The 24,031-nt window shown below is 44.9% G+C and overlaps 1 protein-coding gene across 7 annotated transcripts; it reads right to left on the reverse strand.

The window, feature by feature from the left end:
- Positions 1–1,513: 1,513 nt before the first annotated feature.
- On the reverse strand, positions 1,514–22,896 carry MIGA2 (mitoguardin 2). Of its 7 annotated transcripts, none has more exons than XM_083596735.1 (16): positions 22,635–22,867; positions 18,442–18,666; positions 17,105–17,315; positions 16,203–16,315; positions 15,646–15,763; positions 14,968–15,101; positions 14,104–14,218; positions 12,506–12,612; positions 11,369–11,484; positions 10,473–10,545; positions 9,609–9,695; positions 8,463–8,561; positions 7,970–8,104; positions 6,009–6,062; positions 5,028–5,144; positions 1,514–4,430 (listed from the first exon to the last, which is right to left on the reverse strand). In XM_083596735.1, exons 2-16 carry the CDS (start codon positions 18,535–18,537, stop codon positions 4,230–4,232), a joined length of 1,776 nt encoding a protein of 591 aa, XP_083452861.1. In that variant the 5' UTR covers positions 18,538–18,666; positions 22,635–22,867; the 3' UTR covers positions 1,514–4,229. The 7 variants fall into 7 exon arrangements, with proteins under 7 accessions (XP_083452861.1, XP_083452858.1, XP_083452860.1 ...); XM_083596732.1 differs by having other exon boundaries at positions 2,872–4,430; positions 14,104–14,221; positions 22,852–22,896; XM_083596734.1 differs by having other exon boundaries at positions 2,872–4,430; positions 14,104–14,221; positions 17,105–17,300; positions 22,635–22,783.
- Positions 22,897–24,031: the final 1,135 nt, after the last annotated feature.

Genomic DNA, 24,031 nt, shown 5'->3' on the forward strand with positions numbered 1-24,031 from the left:
GGTCTGAATGGAGGCAATGGTTTGCAGATGTAAATTCACTCACCATTACCAATACGGTTTAAGTCATAGCCTACTGCTGTTCTAGAGGGTCCCTGTGCTTATTTTGCCTACATTATAGCTCTAATTTGAATGGTCTCTATCTGCGTTTCTGGAATTTCACTTCCCTCTGACCCCACTGCACACAACTCCCCTTCCATTGCCAAGCATGTGTATACACATTCTCACTCACACCATGTATATGGTAAAGTAAGACTCTAGATCAGCACAACTTGGGCTGAAATAACAAGTGTGTGATCATCTTAGGAGCCACAAGACTCTCGGTTGGTTTGTTCATTTTTTAACTCTCTTGGTTTTGTTGTCCTTGTTTTGCTGTAAACAACTAGCAAGCAGAATTCTCTAGGGACAGCTGATTCAGCAAAGCCATTCTTATCTCCTAGTCAAGGCTGCAATCCCAAACCAGATTAACTTTGGGGGTGGGGTAGATAAGCACCATTTAATCTACCATTTAGTCATAGGACTGCATATCACATCATCATCAACTTGGGATGCACGCCTCGCCTCGTGTGATTCCAGCCATTATCTGGGAGTAAGCCCTATAGAAGTTAAAAGGTCTTGCTTCTAAGAAAGCCCTTTTCCTGCTACTCTGGCTTGGCCAAGGATGCTGCAGCCTCCTGCCCCTGCGTTCGATTTGTTACCTTCCCTCCCACCTCCTATGCTGGTGGGGCCTCTGTGCTTCCCATTGGCTGCCTCACCATCCAGCTGTTGTCTGTATCACCCTGCTCCCTCTTCTTCCTAGCTGGGCGAGAGCCCCAGGAACCCAACCTGCCACCGCTTCCCATTGGCCCCTTGGAAAAAAAGGGGGCTGCATTAGGAATTTGGGACTCCGCATGACAAAGTAAGAACTCATGAAGGCTTAAGGGTTTTCATGACAGCCCCAACATTTCTAGGACAATTGGACACTATGTTCACAGAGTTAACAGTTCTCAGCACCCTTAACAGACTAGACTTCCCACAATTTTTTAGGTATGTGTTCAACATGCTTTGAATGTCCTACACAATTATTATAACTTAAATCACATTCACCCAGGTGTGAATTAGTCTAGTACTGTACTGAATAATATTCCTGCGTCTTCCTTTTGCAGGGTCCATTTCTCTCCCCACAAAAAAAGCATGGAGGCATTTCCAGCAACAGGTTAGCCAACAAGGAAGCCATTTCCCCCCCACCCACCTCCCCCAAATGATGCAGTAGAATCACACCCATTGGGCTGTTTGGGGATAAAATAATAACACTGCAGTAGCAGCAAAGTTTTTGATGTTTAAAGCACACACTCAGAGGAAACCCTCTGCCACCTCTAAACGGAAGGCTCTCAGGAATAATGATGTTGTGGGGCAGATTTTAGAGGTCTAGCAAGCCACATTAGGCCCACAAGGCCTGAGACTGCCCACCTCTGCAACCCATGATCTGAAGAACAGGTTCTACTTGTGTATGAGCAAAAGAAGACTCAGTGAAGAGTTTGTTAATGAAGGAAAGATTTATTTGATTTTGAATGCCGAAACCTTAATGGGATACGAAAAAAAGAGATTTAAATTAAATTGCAAAAGACGTGAGATATGCAGCACAACAAAACAAAACAAACTCCCAACAAATATTTTACAATTAAGGAAAATGAAATCTTTTAAAAAGAAACAGATTAGGCACAAATGTTACATTCATTAGCTTCAGGTTTAACAGGAATGTCCTTTAAAAAGAGATAAAGGAAACCGTTCTTGATCTGAGACTCACTGCTTGTATTCACACACATACCATACGCTATAAAACAATGGTTAACCAAACAATTCATGAGCTGATAGCGGCTGCTGTGCCCCTCCACTCTCATGCTTAAGAGTAACAAACCACAATCACTCACTTAATGTTACATCTGAAGTGGAGTTCATGGTTTGTTTCACTCCGAAACAAACTACAGCCTGTAGTCAATAACGGACCTTGTCTACAATCTATGGTTCGATCATAACACTAAGCTGCTGGTCATGACTGGTCTGCTCTGCCCATTAGTGGAGAGGGGTGAAGCAAGCTCAATCAGCTTATGATGGCAAACTGTGGTTTGCCATGATGCATGAGTTCTGCCATAAGGAAATGATCATGTGTAAGCTTTGTACCTGCTGATTTCTGCACAAGCGGCTGTTAAAAAGGCGCAGTATCAGTATTAGTATCAGCATGTACGGCCAATAGCCAGGGATAGTGGGAGTTGAAGTTTAGCAACACAATGCAGTGCCAAAGGTTCCCCACACTTGCTCTGTAGTGTTTTCCCCTTCCATTTCCCACACAGAAACTCCTACACTGCAGGGCTGCGGGACCTGGGCCCCCCTCCAGTTGATACTGGACTACAACTCCCATCACCCGTGGCCATACTGGCTAAAGGGAATTAGAGTCCAACAACTTCTGGACGGTGCCTCAGTCTCTCCATCGCTGCTAGAGAATGTGGCTGCATGATGGGCTAGCTACACAAGACGACAAAACAGTGAAAATATACAAGAGAAATATCTTAACCAGCTCTTACAATACCCCTCATCCTCTTAGCCGTCATTTTCAGGCATTCAAGCACCATTATTTCCTTCCAGGCATCTGCAAGCCTTCTAGTATTGTAGGTTCTCAAATTAGGGGTTTAACCAACAGGATGCAATTCCGACTTGGCAGGACTCCCATCAGGCACAACTAACGTGATTGAGGGCCAGAGATCATGTACAAGGACACCATGTCCAGGAACAGCTGGAAGGCATCTGCATGCTACACTCATAGCACATATTTAAAGCACTATGATAGCTGCATATTCCTGCATTGTAAGGGGTTGGACACAGAATAGGATTGTAGAATTGAAGGGTGGCATCACAGTACTTTAATTGTACAGTATGAATGTGGCACAATACTCAACAAACCAAGATCACAGAGCACACTCTTCTATTCTTTAAACCAACTTTTTGGGTAGAACAAACCATAGTTCCCTGGGTCCATAAGTAATGCACAGCTTTGGTTTCTCCTGACATTAAAGTGCTCCTTGTGTGCTCAAGGGAGGAGGTGGAGAAGAAGAGACAAATTCTCAGTTTTAAATAACAGAATGAATTGACCCTCGATCACTAATTCTTCCATAAAGAATACTGCCAACCTTCACTAGTGGGAAGCCATCTCTCCCCCAAAAGCCCCAAATTTGATTTTTCAATGCACTGTATATAGTCTGTCCCATAACCTTAGTCAAAGGATAATCCCTCAGTGCAAATGTGGTGCTTCCACACGTGGTGGTGTGAATGGGTTAAAGTATTTGCCATCAGCCTCTCCCTTCCAGGCACCCAAGCTCTCTGAACTGAACTGAATCTTCTTTTATACAACTTACTGCTCCAAATAGCTTCCTGTATCATTCTTATTTATCCAATTTCTGTAACACCCTTCATCTGAGGATCACAGGTAACAAACATGGTAACAAACAAAATCGATACACCACCTCCCCACAGCTTAAAATGCCCAAAGCTACTTGCTCCCCACAGCTACAACACATAACTCCCCCCCACCACATTGTCATTGTGCTCAGTGAAAAAATAAACAAACAAGAGGATACTGCCCACTCAGAGAGATAGAGGAAATGGAAGGGGGCACACAGGAAATACTATGATGGCATTTTAAAATTCACGATGTAGTGAAATGCAGCTGCAAAGATAGCACAGCACAGAGAGACAGCAATCTGCTATCCTCATAATTCACACCAGAACTGTTAAGGTTTTTACAAAGTCAGAAGCCTTTACAAACATATAGACACAGCAAAACAAATCAATTATCTTCTCTTCCCCAATTTCATTAGGAATCCATTCACACATTTTAAAATGAAGGAAAAGTGTTCTTGTGCACTACACCCCCCCACACACCTTGCAGGTTTGGGAGGGGGGTGGCTCAGGCCCTGGTATGTGTTTCACATTTTATGCTAGAGCTAAAAAAGATGTTTAAGAAACAGGAACTACAGATGAGCCAGAAACAGGTTCACTGAGTGCCCTTGAATGCCCCTTGCCAAACCTCTGGATCCAACAAGGAACATCTGGGGCGGTGGCTAATAACCCTGACTCACTGTTGGGACGGAATAGTGTCTTTGCTGCCAATTATTAAGCCACTTGGTTGGGATGGACAGCTGGATGGTGGGGGCAAGAGAATCTGTTAGAAGAGAAAATGCTTGTTGCCTGGACGAGCTTCAGTTGAATTCCTCAAAGGGTACAATGTCACTGGACAGAGTCCCGTTCACCTCTGGGATGGTCTCAACCCCCAAGTAACCCAGCAGGATCTCACTGCGGCGCCGAGAGAGTTGGAGGATATCTTCTGCTAGCAACGGGACTGTGGAGTATCTCACAATGTCTAGGTCAAACATGTCTTTCAAATATTGCAGGATCTGGTGCTGGGGAGGAGAGAGTGTGGGAGAAAGATAATCAGCAGCATAGTTAGCAATAAAAAATGAAGGACTGGGCAATTTGTGGCTTGAGAAACACATGTGGCCCTTGGCCTCATTTCATGTGGCCCCCAGCATCTCCTGGTGCTGTGGAAAGGGATGAGAAAGAACCAGCAAGATAGTTAGCTTGTAATAAAAATTGAACATTGTCTTAGGCTGCGGGTGGGAAACTTGTGAACTCGAAACTTCATGCAGTCCTCAGACTCCTTTTCAATGTTCAAAGGGCACCGCAGATATTAAAGAAAAAATACATAACACCATTTGGGGGTGGGTTTGCAGTGTTGCAAGAAACAATCAGTAAGTATTAACCACTTTAAAGTTTTTTTCTACAGTCAAGCAGTATATAAATTTTATGAAATAGATAAATAACGTACGACCAAAAGTGGATTTTCTTTTCTTAAGTTACAGTGCAACTGGTATTATTTCTTTATCTTTAGAATTGAAAAGTTTAGGTAAATTAAAATTAGCTATATTTCCTGCATTGCAGGAGGTTGGACTTTGGGAGCCTTCCAACTCTCCAGTTCTATGATTTTTAACTTTATTTACCTTGAAGAAGCAGCAAACCTCAGAGAGCTGCTCCTTTGGCCCCAAGAAACCAAAGGCAAGAACAGGGCTGACGTGCTCCGATACGGAGTAGAAATGGGATATGAAGCCGTCTGGGACCTAATGTGGGAGAAAGAAAAACAAACTGAACAGTAGTTCTCTCTCTCTCTCTCTCTCTCTCTCTCTCTCTCACACACACACACACACACACACACACACACACACACACTGTAATGGGGTATATTTTTAACTTTTACTCAGAGCAGACCCATTAGAATAAATGTACCCGAGTTTGTCCATCTGTTTCAACAGGTCCATTCTGAGCAGGACTGACACTGGATGCAACCCAATTTTATTAAAATACTTTGGGTTGTTGTAGCCAACTAAGGCATACTGAGAGTAGACCAACTATAATGGATGGGTCTAACTTGGTCATGGCCATTAACCCTTATTTTCATGACTGCAAGTTGTTTCAAACTGTTTTTAATACCATGTTTTAATGTTGTAAACTGCCCTGGGACCTTAAGGTGTAGGGGGGCTGGCAATAAATAAATAATAAAACAAAAAATGTTATTGTGTCCACTCCTAGTAGGACTAGCATTGTGTATTTTGTGTTTTTATACCGTAAACTGCCCTGTGAAGGATGGGATATAAATTTAAGAAATAAAAATGATGATGTGATAGCAACTCTTTGTACATTGCAATGTGACTACACCTCTTGTAAGGACTGCAAACTGATACAGCCACATTGTGACTTAAAAGCATCCTCTTTAGTATCAAGATAAACATCACACATAAAATATCAGCTACAATAAACCAGTAAAATTCATAATGAACATAGTAAACAACTAAACAAAATATCCTCTAGGCATCAGGAAGCAAAATTTTACAAATGAGAATCAATTAGACCATTAGCCTCCTCCCCACAAAAATCAACTTGCTAACCAACCATTGTATGTAAGTCAACTATATCATTAAACTTACCAATAGAAGCCGCCTCTTAGCTTTCAGAACCGACCAGCAGGCAGTGGCAAGAGCCTGAAATTAAATACATATAGGAAAAAGCAAGACTGTCATCACGCTGCCAACTTTTATTTCAAAGGCCAACGACCTACAGCTGTTGAACCGCTACAATCTGAAGTCTCCACGTTACAATTTACGAAGCAATAGATCTTTTCCATTGCACCTTTCTGCAAGGAATCTGTTGCTATTTCAGTTTATCTGAAGCTGATTTCTAAGTTCAGGTTGGAAAGAACAGGGTGCTTTGGGGTCTAAGAAATATGTAAGCACTTTACAGAGTGGGCGGGGAGAGTTGCACTCCAAAAAACTCAGAACAAAACCAGTAAAAAAAAATAAAAATCCTGAGAACATCAAAAGAGTCTTGCTGGATCAGGCCAATGCCCTATCTAGTCCAGCCTCTTCTTACAGTGGCCAACCAGCTTCTAGTAATGGGAAACCCACAAGCAGGATTTGAACACAAGAGTCTTCTCTCCTCTTGCAGTTGCTAGCAACTGGTATTCAGAAGCATTGCTGCCTCAAACTATGGAGGCAATGCATAGCCAGCTTCCATGAATTTGTCCTATCCTTTTTTAAAGCCATTAGGGTTGGTGGCCATCACTGCCTCCCGTGAGAGCGAATTCCACAGTTTAACTATGCTCTCCATGAAGAGGCACCTTATTTTATCTGTCCTGAATCTTCCAACATTCAGCTTCAATGGATGTTCATGAATTCTAGTGTTGCAAGAGAAGGGAGAAAACTGTTCTTCAGTGAGCACCAAGGCTAGTCTCCCCTCCGCCTGACTCGACCATCATCCAGACACCTCCTGCAAGAACAGCCCTTAAAATTCACAGCCTTCCACCATCTCAGACTCAGAACCCACCTCTACCCTACACCTGTCAAGCAGGTCCCCCCATTTGTGTGCGTCTTGTTGTGCATTAATGGCCAATTCATGACTTGCTGGAGGAAATTCACTTTTCCAGACCAAGTCCAGGGACTGAAAATGGACCTACATTTTAAGTGGGGGCTGGAAACTGCTGGACAACCCAAATGTGCTTTGGGCAATAGCAAAGCAAAAGAAAATAGAATGTATTTATTTATAAATAATTTGACATTTGATATTTCAAAACAATCATGAGAAAAATCAGAACTTTGCTAGACCGCCTTACAACTCTTACTCCATTTTTTTCTTATCCCCACCTAAACCAGGGGGACATCCTACTAGTTCAAAATAATGCAAGGAAATCAGATCCTGTCATGGGTTGCAATAAATCTGTGTTTGTTTATTTAAATTTACAGTTTAATGCTGTTTTTATTTCAAATTACAAATGGGGCCCGTAAAGGTCTTAATCTGGCCCTGGAACCTGGCTGGAACCTGCTGAACGATGCCCTAAGGGTAAGATTTGCACTATGTGGCATAAATCAGAGCCAGTGAGGTGGTGTAAAAACAAAAAAAAATTTCTTTCCAGTAGCACCTTAAAGACCAACTAAGTTAGTTCTTGGTATGAGCCTTCGTGTGCATGCACACTTCTTCAGATACACAGACACACGAAAGCTCATACCAAGAACTAACTTGGTATGCATGCACACGAAAACTCATACCAAGAACTAACTTAGTTGGTCTTTAAGGTGCTACTGGAAAGAATTTTTTTTTTTTTGTTTTGACTATGGCAGACCAACACGGCTACCTATCTGTAACTGGAACTGAGGTGGTGTAGTGAGAGTACTGGACTAGGCCATGGGAGACCGGGGTTAGTTCAAATCCCCCCTTGGCCACAAAGCCCACTGGGTGTGACCCTGGGCCAGTCACTGCCTCTCTCAGCCTAGCCTACCTCCTGAGAATTAGGAGAACCATGTATGCCATCTTCAGCTCCTTAGAGGTGGTAAGTGCAAATAAATAAAAACAAATAGTTCTCCTTCCCAGTGGGGGGTATGTCCAGCAGACGCACCGTCTCCTTGAAGCTGTCCGAGAGCCAACGGTTCCGCAAGACAGCCAGCACCGAGGAAGGCGGGTTCTCCAGGTCCTCAAAGGCATCCATAAGGATGAAATCCAACACAATATCAAAGAAGCTCATGCAGACCACCTGGGAAGGAGAAATACAGGTAAATTGACAGGCCTGAAAACCACCACCACCAACAACAGTTTGTGTGTTTATTGCTTGCCCTTCACCATAACATCCCAGCATGGGTTACAGCATTAAAACACAATGTTAAAAACAATTTAGAACCATTTAATTATTTTAATTAATGCTTGAATCTTTTAAAAAAACTTTTTGCTGATAATTCCATTGCTTTATTCTTTGCAAACTGCTTTGAGGGTTGTTAGAGTTTGTTCTTTTTACAATAAAGTGACATGTAAATTGTATGAATCAATAACAACAACAGCTTTCACTGACTACTTTTTATTTTATTTTATTTCAAAAAGGAGAAAACGACACAAACCCCTCGTCCTTCCAACTCCTTCTGAGTTGTGGGCCAGGTCTCCTGCCTCAGCGTATATTGAAGCATCTCGCCATAGCTTTCTAGGAAGCCCTTGGTGTTCTGGGGTGTGGGAAGGAATAGAGAGACAGCTCAGTTGCTAAATCTATGCTACAACTCAGCACCACAGCAGACTGAACATTAGTCTAACTAAGAGCAGACCCACTGAAAATGGGCATGATTAAACTTATATGTGTTCATTTCATCAGGTCAGCTCTAAGCAGAAAGTAAGCCCCACCTTCACAACACATTCAAAGCAATATATTGCCACTTTAAACAGTCACGGCTCCTCCCCCCACAAAGAATTCTGGGAGCTGCCGTTTGTTCAGGTTGCTGAGAGTTGGAAACCGCCCTCACTCCTCTCCCAGAGCTATCCTTCCCAGGATGGCTTAATAATCAATCCCTCTTCACAGGGAACTCTAGGAATTGTAGCTGTGGGATATATACACATAGAGAAATAAAGAAAAAGTGGAGTGAAGTGGTTGTGGTTTCAGATCAGTCTTGTTCAAACTGGGTCACCCTGCTAGAGGTGGGGTGGGAGTACTGGGTAGACAGACATAGCTGGGCTCATAGCTCTAATCAGCCTCCAGCCGGTGGTGCAGAACTACCAAAGTTGTAGTCTAGCAACATCTGGATGACCACAGAAATTGCCCCTGACTTTGCTATAGAGAGAATAGATCGGTGGTTCCCAAACTTTTCTGGGCCACTGACCCCTTGGGGTTCCATAGACTCACCCTGCTACTCTACAGAAAGCATTGTTCAGAATGGCGGTTTGCATGACCCGCTAAAGAAGATAATAACTAACAATTTCAAGACAGTAGCAGTTAATTTCACAGTTGTTCAGAACCCCATTAAAACTATTTAACTTATTTAATTCAACAAAACTGAAGAACTTGACCCAGTGATGCCAGCATTTCAAAATGTGATAGTCCTTTATACCTCCGGCATCCCTGCCAGTCCCTTGCCTCTTAGAGACTCCGGGGGAAATCTCCCTCCAGAGGGCGCCACCACCCACTTTGGGAAACACTGGAATAGATGAGGAGTAAGAACTGTCCCCTGCAACCATGGTGAGGGCTGAAGCCACCTCTCTCCCTCAACTGGCCCACTTACCTTTTCAGCCTTGATCATCAATCCCATCACCATCCGCTTCCCCACCTCCCCAAAAAAGGACTGATTTCTGTCATCCCGAAGAAGTTCCTGCAAAAGAGAGTCCCATTCAGAGATAACAATCCTTTCCATGGAAAGAAGGAGGAAAACAGCAGTGTGATTGATGTAAAGGATTCTAAGTAGCCCTTGGCCAGGAGACAATGATTGCCTATCTGTTATTTTCTCTCTGACTGGGAGCAGCTCTCAGGAAAAGAAGAGGCTGTAGCTCACGGGTTAGAACCTCTGTTGTGCATAGAGAAGGTCCCAGGTTCAACCCTCCCTGTGGCATCTCCAAGTACGGCTAGGAATGTCTCCCTCTTGAAACTCTGGAGAGCTGCTGCCAGTCAGTGTGGGCAGTAGTGGGCTAGATAAACCAATGGGCCTGATTCAGTAGAAGGCAGCTTCCTATTTAAATTAGCTCATTATTTAGAACCATGAGGACTAGAACCTTATTTTTTTTAGGTAAAATGTTCAGCGGTAGAGCATCTGCTTTGCATGCAGAAGGTCCCAGGTTCAATCCCCAATTACGTCTCCAGGTAGAGATGGGGAAGAAACCCTGTCTGAAACCCTGGAGAGCCTCTGACAATCAATTTAGACAGTACTGAACTAGATGGACCAATGGCCCCACTCATAGTATAAAGCAACTTCTTCTGTTCCTCTTATCAGGCAACTTATTCGTCTAACCAGAGAAGACCAGAAGTTGAACATGGGACCTCTTGAATGCCAATCATGGGCCCAGCCAGCTACTGACCTCTCGAAACAGAACCACAGTCACACATTCGCACAGAGGTGGCATAGGGGTCTGGAGGAGACTTGGCATTCCTCTACCTGAAAGGCTTGTCTGACACAGTGGAGCTTTGCCAGGAAGTCGTGGTTATTATAGCAGCCCAAAAGCTCTGTCCTAGAAGAGAAGAGAGGGGTGAAAATGGAGGTACCTGTAAACATTCAGGACGCTCCTTAGGCACATATCCCTTGAGGAAAGGGTCAGTGAGAGAGTACCTATGGGTTCCAGTGACAAAATGGCTGCCGCAAGGGGCAAAGCAGGACACATAATGACTGGCATCTCCAAAAGAGAGACAGGACAATGTATTGCTGGCCACATTCACACCATACTAAATACTAAAACAGATTAAAAAATACTAAAACAGATTAAAATTACTTCAACTTTCTAAGCATCTGGATAGGCTTCTCCAAACACGAATGTTTTACACCTGTTAACTCTCCAGTGCCACCGCCACCTTGCCTCTTAGCCTCCCTCTAGGTCAGGGGTCAGCAAGGTTTACTGGCCATGGGCCGGATCACTCCCACGGAGATCGTCCGTGGGCTGGACTGGCACAGCGTGATGCTGGAAATCGCATCTGCACATGTCTGTGGTGCCGGAAATCACTTCTGTGCATGCCCAGATGCCAAAAACTGCGCCTGCGCAGAAGTGATTTTCGGCGTCTGGACATGCACAGACGCAATTTCCGGTATCTGCATGTGTGCAGACACGATTTCCAGCGCTGCTCAGCGAGTCCCCGCACCGCGCTGGTTTAGCACAGCACGCGGGGGACTCACCAAGCAAGTGGCTCAGTTCAGGGGCAGCTCGTGGGCCGGTAAAACGGTCTTCGTGGGCCACATCCGGCCCATGGGCCGCACGTTGCCGACCCCTGCTCTAGGTAATCCTGCTACCTCCCAGGGGTAGTAGCACACAATACACAGATCAGATCAGCTCGCTTGCTCACCGGAAAGTCCTGCATGACACCTGTCCATCCTTCACCAACTGCAAAGCTTCTTCATACGCCGCGACCGGCTTGGAGAGCTGGAAGGGAGCCTCCCCGATTTGAAAAGAGTCAAAAAGCTGCAAAAATGTAACAGAATAAAACTGATGTCACCCGAAGGCCACGATTCCTAAATACCAAGCTGCCCTAAGGCAATGTTGGGTTGCATTGTGCCAAGCTGATCCATGCTTCTCTGAGTTCCAGATTTGACTACTGCAATGACACTGTACCCAGGACTGCCCTTCTTTTTTCTGTTTTTTTAAAAAAACATATTTTATTGATTCCAAACTTAAACAGAATTGCATAATAACATCAACAAATAAAACTCCCTCCCAGAGTGCAGATTTGTCTCTAAGTAGGACACAGCTTCTGTTTTCACAAGCATCAGTAATATAATTAATTGCAAGTGTCATTCCAGAGTATTCCATGTGTTCTTCTTGGTGGGCAAAAGCCATGTTCAAAAGATTGTGAATGCTGCATAAAACTGAACCATGTTGCATAGAAGGTGATACTCCTATTTCCTGTACAATGTTCAGGCTTTAAGGCAGTTAATATGTCCATGACCGTCAAGCCCCAGACCTGTGAGATCCAAGCTCCAAAAAGATCAGAGAGATCTTCAGTGTACAGTGATTACTAGCTTTGCAGCTGTTAGCAGATGCATGATAAAATCTTTATTCATTAAGCTTTGAAATTCTGGAAACTGATAGTACAGTCATACCTTGGTTCTCGAACAGAATGCAGCCAATTGGAAGCCGTGGAAGCCATGCTGGACGTTTGGCTTCCAAAAATCGTTCGAAAACCGCAACACTCACTTCCGTTTTTCGATTGTTCGGGAGCCAAAGCATATGAGTTCCATGGCATTCGGCAACCAAGGTACAACTGTACCACCTCTGGGTCCATAGGAATAGTTTGCTTTGTAATCTGGTTAGTTATTTATAGGACTTTCCCCAAAAAAAGGAATGGCTTGTGGGCAATACTGCCTTGAAGACAGCTCAATCCTCTGCAACATGCTCAAAGCAAATTTACTGAAATGGACAAGCAAACATGGAAGGGATTCCCCATCAGCAAGTTTGGAAAACCACAGCACACAGTACAAATCACCTCAGCAGCAGAGAAGAAGGAATCCTCAGAGGTCAAGCTGTTTTCATCATCATCGTCAGCCCGGAGTTTTAGAGACTCCTCTGTCAGTGGGAACATGAGTGTTCTCTCTGGGGAAGATGGGGAGTGGGAAGACTCAGACATCAAAATAATAAGCAAACTAGTATGATGTTCAACACGTACATTTCTGAGGTCACCACCCTCACCCCTAATTTTACCTGTATAATATCAAAGAACATTCCTGCTAAGTCAAGGGGGAGTCTGTCCTGCCTCTGTTTTTTTGTCTATTTACCTGTTTCATTCAATTTATGCACTGCCTGATTTTTCAAAGAAAATCCCCAAGAACTCAAAGAAGGTTACAAATTACACACACACACACACACACACACACACACACACACACACCAATATAATGATCACTAAGAAAAATAAATAACCATGATTTTAGACTTTCAAAAAGTTGAAATAACCAAAGCCTAAAAACAGATTAATCATGCATCAACTTTCTAAACATCTCGGTAGGTTTGTCTAAACAAAAAGGTTTTTAGTACATTCCAAAAAGAGTACACTGAAGGTGACTGGAGGAGGTTACTGCTAGGTGGATTTGTAGCTAGTTGACTAACCGAACCCAAAGAGTGCTCACTCATGGTTCTTCACCATCCTGGAGAAAAGTAACAAGTGGGACGCCACAGGGTTCTGTCCTGGCCTGGGCCTGTTGTCGTTCAACATCTTAATTAACGACTTGGATTAAGGAATTGAGGGGATGCTCATCCCATTTGCATAAGATGGGGGACACCTGGCTTGCCAGTAGCACATGTAAAGAGAATTTAAGGGTCTTAGTATACCAAAAGTTTAACATGAGTCAACAGGGTGATGCAGCAACAAAAAAAGCTAATGCTATTCTGGGCTGCATCAGCAGAAGTATTGTGTCCAGGTTAAGGAAAGTAATAGGTAAAGGTAAAGGGACCCCTGACCATTAGGTCCAGTCGTGACCGACCGGGGTTGTGGCGCTCATCTCACTTTACTGGCCGAGGGAGCTGGCGTACAGCTTCCGGGTCATGTGGCCAGCATGACTAAGCCGCTTCTGGCGAACCAGAGCAGCGCACGGAAGTGCCGTTTACCTTCCCAACAGAGCGGTTCCTATTTATCTACTTGCACTTTGACGTGCTTTCGAACTGCTAGGTTGGCAGGAGCAGGGACCTAGCAACAGGAGCTCACCCCGTCACGGGGATTCAAACTACCAACCTTCTGATTGGCAAGTCCTAGGCTCTGTAGTTTAACTTACAGCGCCACCCGAGTCCCACTCTATTCAGCCTTGGTCAGACCACACCAAGGTCTATGATTCTATGGCTGCTTGGTTTCAAAAGGAAGAGAGATCTCAAGTGTAGGTACTGCCACACTAAAAAACTGAGGTCTTACAAGTGTGAAACAGGCATTATGAGGGACCTGTAGCAGTGCCAGTTTGCCTATCAAAGCGGTCAAGTAAGCACAAGTGGAGTTGGGAATCTGATAGGCAAACTGGTCCCAAGTTTGTTAAGGACTGTATATACTAATAGTAATACCTAGAACTTGGCCCACAGCTGGATCCTAGCTCCACTCACCCAGGTCTAGCAGCATGCTGTCAGCAGGGAGGGTGGAACCAAATTCTTCTTGGAGGTTATACGCCCGGTGCAAGAGGGATTCCAGCTTCTCTGCAAACTCTATTTTCTGGGATTCCTGCTTAATAGAAAAAATATATATATAGCATTTATTAAACCTTGCAGGGCTCACACCCATCAACACCCTGTCCCCAAAGCTAGTAGGCATGATTTACAGCAAGCTTGATTTTTAAAAAAAGAACATCCAATGAAATCCCCAACAGGCAGCAAGGGAGGCCAGAGGTACCCAAAGTGAGGTCTGCAGACCATCAGTGATCCATGAGCTTCATTCAGGCAGCCTTGCCATGGCAACCACCATGAGTGACAGCGCAGTGTAGTGGTAAGCGTCGGACTAGGACCTAGGAGACCAGGGTTCAAATCACCACCTGGCCATGAAGCTCTATGGGTAACCTTGGGGCCACTCACTGACTCTCAGCCTACAACCTACCTCACAGAGTTGTGGGGATTAAATGAGGAGAAGAACCATGTGTGCCACATTGAATGCCTTGGAGAAAAAGGTGGGATATGGATGCAATCAATAAATGAACTCTGTGGAGAGGTGTAGCAGGGGGTGTGGGCTGTAAAACAGAGGGTACAGCCGGTGCTCCTGCATCTTTAGAACTCAGTGCTCTGGCCAAAGATTCCTCACTCCTGTCACTGAACTAACTCAGGTGTGGGGAACCCTTTACTCCCCCCTTCCTGGCTGCATGCTGCTGAACTGCAACTCCCATCAGTCCCAGGAAGCATGGTCAATGGCCCCAGGAACTGTAGTTCAGCATCAACTGGAGGCTCAAAGGTTTCCCCACATCTGAGCTAATGGGGCCATACCTCCAGGAGATCCTCTGGCAGTAACTCCTGTTCTTTACGGCTGTCCCAGGTGATGGAGGGGCTGGTGTGGTCCCTCTGCCTGGCAGTCAGAGCCTGTTCCCACTTCTGCAGGGCCTCTTCAAACAGCTCCATCCCTGTCAAGGCAAGGTAGGCAGAAAAGAAGGCCAAGGAATCACATTTTTTTAAAAAAATCAACTGGTTTTCTTACAGCAGATGGGGAAAATATAGCAGTCGAAAAGATCCATCTTTTTTCTCCCTCTTTTTCTGGCCAGCATTGGAAAACTCTCCATTGGCAACACAAAAGACTCCCTGACACATTTTTTAAAGTTAGCAATTGCTTTCACAGAATCATAAAATTGACGAGTTGGAAGAGACCCCTAAGGGTTGTCTAGTTCTACCTTCTGTAAGGCAGAAATGACAGCTAAAATATCCCTGACAGATGATCATCTAACCTCTGCCTAAACGCCTCCAGTGAAGGAGAGATCACCACCTCTTGTGGGAGTCTGTTCCACTGTCAAATTGCTCTTCCTCTCAGAAAGTTCTGCCTAACGTTTACTTGGAATCTCCTTCCTTGCAATTTGAATCCATGGGAGCAACAGAAAACAAGATTGCTCCAGCTTCCCTGGGACAACCATTTCACTTCATACAGCACATAGCAGCAACAAGCCAAATCCTGACCTTGGAAGTAGAGGTTTTCTGCACTACAGTCTCCTGCAGCTCCTGGATCTTCTATGGGTTGTGTCTCCCAGGGTCCTGCTGACGCTGGAGTCGGGCTGGAAGAGTTGGCCACCACTATCTACCAGGTGAGAAGAGAAGGAAGAAAAAGAACCGTTAGCAGCCTCAAGTGTTCCCACCCCATTAAGCGTGCTTTTCTTTTTTTTAAGGTGCGTACACTTTAAAAAATTCTTTCATGTAACCTCATACTCATTATCTCCAAAAATCCCAAACACTGCAACTGTGATTTTTGCTACATTCTGGCCATGCAAAACCAGTGCTTTCTACACCCTGCCACCTGCACCCCTCTGTCTCCTTCCAGACAAACAACGGGCATGCTCCTGGTTCAAGGATACCTTTCAGCAACACAGGCACTGCAGGGGGAGGGCAGTGCAGGGCTGGCGGGGGAGTATGACCTGGGAGAGAGTCCTGAGGGCAAGACAGAGAGGGCCACAAGGCTGTGCCCAGCACCCTGGCTAGGAAACATGGATAGAAGACAAAAGGCAAAGAGAAACTCGTACTGAAGCGAGGCTGTGGGAAGAGCTGGAGTGCTTGCTGGGCTCGATGGAGGAGATCCCACTGAGCGTGTCATTGCTTTTGCTGCTTGGGCTCTGCACTCGCTTATTGGAGTAACCTGCAAAACAGCACATGCAGTTCAAACAACAAAAAAGGCTTCGTGATGAGGGGTCTTAATTGCTACGATGAAATGGGGACAACCTCAGCTGCAGTACATCTGTTTTCAAAGGCAGCCGTCGGAAATCTCTGACTAGCCAATTGCTGGGGGTTTGTTTGGGACTCTTATAAGAAGGACCAGCTGCCTTCTAGGCATTGCTACAGGGAGAGTCTGCTGGAACCATCAAAGGGCACCAACTTCCCCCCCTGCCTTGCCCCAGTCCCAGCCCTGCCTGGGACCCTTAAAAGGTGAAGGTGCTGCTTAAGCATCCTTCTCTTCCCTTGATATTTTTGTAGGAGACATCATTTGCCTTTGGGGCAGAAATGAGGATGTGTTTGGCATTTAGTCCTGTTGAAATGTTTTGAATAAGTATCCATACTGTTTGCATTTACATTATTGTATTTTTACGATTATTCATGGGAGCTGCCTTTTTGGCTGAAAGGCTATATATATATATATATAGATATATATATAGCAAGCAGTAACGTTAACATAACTCGGGGCCTGCAGGTGCCCTGCAATCTCAGCCTCTCCACCTAAAGCACCTTGGGACCAGGCTAGCTTGTCCTTTAAACCCTCAGCCTATCACCATGTCCTGCAGGATGTGGCACCATTCCACCAGGAGGCCCGTTCCGTACAATTAAGTGTGGCGGCACCTTGTAGTCCTTGGTACTCCCTCTCCACCCCCCGCCATTGCTAAATATCAGGTAGCCAGCTTCTCTGCTGGCTTCCCTCTGATATCATAGCCACCTTTCTTGACGGAGGGGACCCGCCTCGTTGGCAAGATGGGAACGGGGACACCTGTGGGCTTCACCCCCGCCTTCTCCGGGGCAATCTGCTTCTTACGACGACGACGACGCTTCAGCTGGTGTGCTGCAAGAGCCAAGGCAACCGTCCCAAGCGCTGTGGCGAACAGAACCTTACGCAGGCCTGGAGTGAGCCTCAGCTGAGAAAAGGCAGACTTTAAAAGGGGAAGGGAAATAAGAATAGTAGTAGTAGTAGTAGTAGTAGTAGTAGTAGTAGTAGTAATAGCAATAGCAATAATTTTGTTATTTATACGCCACCCATCTGACTGGATTGCCCCAGCCACTCTGGGTTGCTTCCCACAAATTAAAACATTTGACACAGTAAAACTACAAAATATAAAAACACAACAAAGCATCAAACATTAAAAACTTCCCTATACAGGATTGCCTTCAGATGTCTTTTAAAAGTCATACATCTGTTTGTCTGTTTGACATCTGATGGGAGGGCATTCCACAGGGTGGGTGCTTCACAGGGTGACAGGGCAGGTGATCATAGAAGCATAAAATGGGTCAGTTGGAAGGCACCACGAGGGTCATCTAGTCCACCCCCCAGCAATGCCAGAATCTTTTTGCCCAACATGGGGCTCAAACCCACAACCCTGGGATTGAGAGTCTCATGCTCTACTGACTGAGCTATCCCGTAGTCACTATATTAATTAAAAAAAAAAAAATCTTCTGCAGAGGCACTTTTATCCAGCACAGTTAAATCTTTCTCATATAAGAAGCCATCCAGTTCTGAACCAGACCATTGATCTATCTAGCCTATTGTTGCCTGTGTTGTCTGGCAGCTGCTCTCCACAATTTCAGACCACCTAGCTCAATACTGCCTGCACTGCCTGGCAGCTGCTCCCCCAGGACTTCACAGAATTGTAAAGTTGGAAGGGACCCCGAGGCTCATCTAGTTCAATCCCCTGCAGTGCAGGAATCACAGCTAAAGGATCCCTGACAGATGGCCATCCAACCTCTGTTTAGAAATCTACAATGAAGGAGAGTCCACCACCTACTATGGTTTAGCTGGAATCTCCTTTCTTGTCATTTGAATCCATTAGTTCGAATCCTGCCCTCTGGAGCAGCAGAAAACAAGCATGCACCATCTTCCATGGGACGGCAGGGGGCATTCTGCAGCCCTGCCTGGAGATGCTGCTGAGGGCTGATCCTGGGTCCCTCTGCATGCAGAGGTGGTGCTCTAACCACTGAGCTAGGGCCTTCTCCTAAAAATACAATTAAGATTCCAGTCTTCAAAGTTCTAAATGTAGGGATGAATTAAATGTGCATATTCACCTGACCAAACGTCGTGTAAAGGAATACCGGTATCTCTGCGACAGTCATCGCCAGAGCCTGAATAATGGACATCCCCTCAGTTCTCTGAAATGCCATTTTTGACAGATGTTCTAGGCATGTGCTGGAAGATGCTGTGAGGAACAACCTTGGCCAAGAAGTTCACCAAGAGACCCAGCTCTCCTTTGGCAGGCTCCTACAGTCAGTCTTATTTGGAAGATCGCCTCCCTGTTGCAGAGATACGAAACAATAATTAAATAATTAAAAATAAATGGAAGACAGTCAGACACAACTAACGGAGGGGCCCTTTCACAGAGCGCATCCAGAATGGCACAGTCATGGCTTTTCTCTACGAGGCATATCAGACCAAACTAAACTACTGTATGCAATGTGACTGAAGTCAAGGGAAAGAAAAACAAAAGAAAGCAAACATGAGGATTTTTTTTAAAAAAAGTTTTCTTTTTTATTTGTTAACAAAAATAAACGTGCAAACATAACAAAAAGAAAGAAAAGAATTAAAAAAACTAAACCTTACAGCGTCACAGCCAGGAAAAGCAAAGTACAAGGGCACCATGCAGTTCCAAACAGAAAATAAAGTACTGACTCATACAAAGGTTCCCTTCACAAATAATAACTATTTATAATAATAAAAACATTATCCACTTGTGAGTTCCATTGTTATTTAGGATAAAGGTTCTATATAGCCTTGAATGAGCCATGCACTTGCATATTCTGGTAGCACCGAGTGACCATGTGCCTCAATAGCTCGATATGTTGTTTTTTTTAAAAAAAAGGTCCCTCGATTTCTACCCTTTAGATACTTTCAGTTAATGGGGCATCTTTTCAAACAAAATTGTTTTGCTGTAGCCAGATCATCAACAGCTGCCATCTTCCTAGAATACATCTGTGCTATAATAATTGTAACACAGGACATCCTGCTCCTGTTCCCAAACTTTTTGGGGCCACTGCCCCTTGCTTCCATCAACTCACCCCAGTGCCCCATATCCTACCCTACCCAATAAAAAGCATGATTCAGAATAGCAGTTTGCTTGACTCACTGAGGAAGATAACAACACAATAAAATTCAAAACACTAAAAATTAATTGTACCTTTATTCATAATCTAACTCTAACACTAGTTTAAATCATTCAATGGAATTAAGGAACTTGATACTGTGATACCAGTTTTTCAAAGTCTGATTGTAATTTAAACCTCCAGCGCCCCTCCCATGCCTCTTGGTTGTTCTCCCCCCCCCCCCAACCTGGTAATCTGCTCACTCTGGGAACCACTGAGCTAGAGTGGGAGTTGAAGAATAGCTTGTTACACTAATTTTTTTTCCTCTAAGGCGATGCAGCTGGACTTTTTGTTGCCTAACCTGAAAATTGTAGGAGAGGACAATCAAGGACAATCAGAACTCCAAGAGATACAAAGAGTAACAAGTCAGGGTTGCTTCTCAGCTGCATGTCTCTGGGCACACTAAGCTGTCCACATGACTGATTAGTTCCTCCATAGTTTTTTGTTCGTTTAAAGAAGTCCCCGCACATAGAAAAGGAGCTTGTAAGGGGAAGGACTCTAATCAGGTTTTCTCTTTCACATGCTACTCTTCTACATGCAATGATTTCAAAATAAATGAATAGAAGGTGCTCTATGTACCGTATTTTTCCATGTATAAGACTAGATTTTTCCCTAAAAAATAATGTCAAAAATTAGGGGGTGTTTTATACACAGATATATCTCCCCCCATTTTCTTAAATCTGAGTCCCCAAAAATAGGGGGTGTCTTATACATGGGGGAGTCTTATAGACAGAAAAATACAGTAATTGTCAGATTATTTGCAAAGCAACAGGGTTTTCTCAAGCAGTGCTTATGAACAGTGATGTCAACTGGACAACTACAACAAAAGGGTGGAAAACTTGAAATGTATGCATGCATTTATTTTTGATACACCCGTGTCAGATCTTTTCCAAATTGCTGTGCAGAAAGAAACACCCACCTTACAGCAACCTTTGCTCAGTGGAGCAGGCACACACACACACCACCCAGTAGAGTTGGTACAAATTAGTTACCATCAGGCACCTAGGTTATCAGTTGTCCCAACCCAACCCATCACTCTCTTGTCTGCAGGAGGGCAGAACACCAGCTACATTTGTTACAATTTGATGGACGCCTACTCCTCCCTGGCATTCATCCCTCCTTCATTTTCAATCACGTCTCTGTTGTAATCCTTGGCATAGAACTTTTAAATGACTATATCATTGCCATCATAGGAAGTTGCCTTATATCAAAGTCAGACTATTGGGCCATCTAACTTAGTATTGCCTGCACTGACTGCCAGCAATCGCTCTCCAGGGTTTCAGCAACAGGACATACCGAGGCAGACCTAGAGATGCCAGGGATTGAATCTGGGTCCTTCATTGTCTAAGGCAGATGCCCTGCCACTGAACTATGGCCCTTCCTCTAAAAAGTAAGATACCAGGCCTCATGGTTGTGAAGAAATGGCTAAATTAAAATGGAATAGTCTCAAGTCAGACCATTGGTTCATCCAGCTCAATACAATCTACACAGACAGGTAATGTCATTGCAGAGTTTCAAGCAGGGAGTCTCTCCTAGGCCCTACCTGGAAATGTTGGCGATAGGACCTGGGACCTTCTGCACACAAAACAGATTCTCTGTCACGGAGCTATGGCTCTTCCCTGAAACACAGAGTAATATTCTAGTCCTCAATTGTATAGGAACACTGGAAGCTGCCTTATGTTAAGTCAGACGACTGTCCCATCTAGCCCAGTATTGTCTACACTGACAGGCAGCAGCTCTCCTGGGTTTCAGGCAGAGGACATCCCCATCTGGAGATGCCAGGGATGGAACCAGGGCCCTTCTACATGCAAAGCAGATGTTCTGCAACTAAGTTACGGACCAAAGTAGAGCACAGGGAGCTGCCATGTTCTGAGTCAGGCCACTGGTCCATCTAGCTTAATATTGTCTACACTGACTGGCAGCAATGGCTCTCCAGGGTTTCAGGAAGGGACATTCCCAGCCCTACCTGGAGGTGCCATTGGGGATTGAACCTGGGACCCTCTCCATGCAAAGCATCTTTCAGCAGCCTGCAGCCAGAATAAGGCCTCTGAAAAGTCCTCTTGAAGCCAACAGCCATCCCATCCTCACCACCCCCACACATGATTAGAGCCCCTGGACACTAAGTTCCTATTTCATAATCATCACCAAACACCACTAGCAAAGCAACATACAGTGGTACCTCTGGTTACGTACTTAATTCGTTCCGGGGGTCCGTTCTTAACCTGAAACTGTTCTTAACCTGAAGCACCACTTTAGCTAATGGGGCCTCCCGCTGCCGCCGCACGATTTCTGTTCTCATCCTGAAGCAAAGTTCTTAACCCGAGGTACTATTTGTGGGTTAGCGGAGTCTGTAACCTGAAGCGTATGTAACCTGAGGTACCACTGTACTGTGTTCAGTTTACTTTTACTTTTGCTTTTAAAAGACTTTCTCAATCAGAACAAAAGTCCCATTTCCCAAGTGTAAATGCCAGGAAACCCCAAAGCAACAGCATGCAAAGAAAGAGACAACAGTACTGTACTCCTGTTTGCTACTCTCTGGGGCTGGCATTCTGGAGGCAGGCTGCCCCGGGCCATGGAGATTGTCCTTAGCTTGCCAGCAGCTCAGTCCTCCATCAATTCATCCACTCTCCCCGACCCCGTTTTAAAGGCATCCTAAGTCACAGACGCGTCCAGCCCCAAGCAATATCTCAAGTTCCACCACCCCCAGCAACGAACTAGCGTTTTCTTTTGTTGAGGTAAACTGCACCTGAACCAGGGAGACCCATTAAGGAAGCAAGCCTAAGTAACGTTGCCAAATTTTACGGAGTTGGAAGCACAAACGGAAACTGGGAAGGTAGGAAAAGGCTTGGCCAAATGATGCCATGCCGCAAATGGGCTGAGGACCCTACCACAAATGAAGTGATGGCAAATAGACGAAACGGCTGAGACCATATCATTTTCCAGCAAAGTACTTGCCCAAGAGCTCCTCTCGCTCGCGCAGGGCTCTTTGGAATGAAAGGTAATAACAGATTTCCCTCACTCCCCCTCACCCCTTTCCGCATAATGGAACACCCCACCGCGCACCTGCCCTAAGCAGGTCGGACAATACCACCTTCCTGATGGGGGGATTGAGAAGCCCTCACCGTGCATCGGCGTTCCATGGCTTCAAAAGGGCAGCGTCTCCTTCCCGGCTACGACTCAGCCTCACAGCCTACCACGCCTGTTGTCAGCAAGGGGCAGGGCGCCGTGGGGAGACCTCCAATTGGCAGCCTTCTCGGCCAATGAAAGCGGCCCCCTCAACCCCGTGCGAGAGCCAATGGGCGCCCTTCGCCCCTCCACCGCGTCGCCGGTTTAACTTACCGCAGCAAAATCGAGTGCGGTTGAGCGGCAATGGAGTTTCCCTCTTCCTCCCCTGCCCCCGCCCCGTGGGAAAGGGGGCGTGCACTTCAGGGCTGATTGACGTGCAGCTCAAGGGGCTGGACTCCTCTTAAAGGGGCAACGTCTCCTCTACCGTAAGGAATCTTGAAATCAATAACCCGAGACTAGAAAATTAGGGTTGCCATGTGTCCCATAGCTGTCAACTTTTCCCTTTTCTTGCGAGGAATCCTATCGGAATAAGGGAATTTCCCTTAAAAAACGATAAACGTTGACAGTTATGATGTGTCCCCTTTTTCCAGGACACATAAAATTTCTGTCTGGGCGGATTTTTTAAATTTGCCAAAATGTTTCTGGCTATACGTACTTTCTGGATGAGACATAGACATAACGGGTCGAAGACTTGCTTTCCTCTTCTCTTCTCCTGCCCCCCTCAGCAATATATCCCAGCTTCTCTATAGCCTACATATGGTAGGGGTATTTAAAAAGAGTCCTCATAGCATCCTCTTTTTTGCTCTTCAAAATATGGCAACCCTACTTATTGTTAGTATTATAATAATAGACTTCTCCTTTCCCCGATCCACAATAATATTCTATTGCTGCTATTATTATTATTATTATTATTGGATTTTAGCTGCCGCAATGAACAGGTCTGGGAGCCTTTTTCTGGCTTTCTAGAATTGAGTTGCTCATTAATTTATTAATTAAAGTTTGCACATGGCTAAAAACAGATTTCTGAAATGAGAAGCCTACTTGGTTTAGGATACTTTTGTGTGTGTGTGTGTGTGTGTGTGTGTGTGAAGGGTTGTAGCCATCATTAGACATACACAGAGTGGATCTGTTGACTAACTAAGCTCCATTAATTTCAATGGGTCTTATTCAAGAGCAGCAGACTGACATGTTTTGTTGAGGGTCACTACACTGTGCCCAAGGGCTGTGTGTAACTAAGTCCTACTCTTATTCTTAGTCCTACTCTTATTCTGATCCAGTGGACCTAATTTAGTCATGGTCATTCTTTTTAATGTTAGTCCACTCACAGTCTACTGTGAGTAGAACTAACATTGGATACAACCCCCAGGATCACACTTCTACTTGAGAGCCCTGTTGAACTCAACTGTTTGTTTCTTTGTCTAACCCAACATACTTAGGTTCAGGGCCCTGTGTA

The sequence above is a fragment of the Podarcis filfolensis genome, assembly GCF_964270895.1.
Source record: "Podarcis filfolensis genome assembly, chromosome: Z".
Lineage (NCBI taxonomy): Eukaryota > Metazoa > Chordata > Lepidosauria > Squamata > Lacertidae > Podarcis > Podarcis filfolensis.

Bases quoted from the DNA above. Each gene is read 5' to 3' on its own strand.
- MIGA2 (XM_083596732.1), bottom strand. From the start codon at position 18,537: ATGGCATTTCAGAGAACTGAGGGGATGTCCATTATTCAGGCTCTGGCG. The intron at 15,102-15,645 runs GTCAGGATTTGG...TTGCCTTGACAG, and splicing joins AGAAAACCTCTACTTCCAAG to GGATGGAGCTGTTTGAAGAG. The intron at 8,562-9,608 runs GTAAGTGGGCCA...CCCACACCCCAG, and splicing joins TGATGATCAAGGCTGAAAAG to AACACCAAGGGCTTCCTAGA.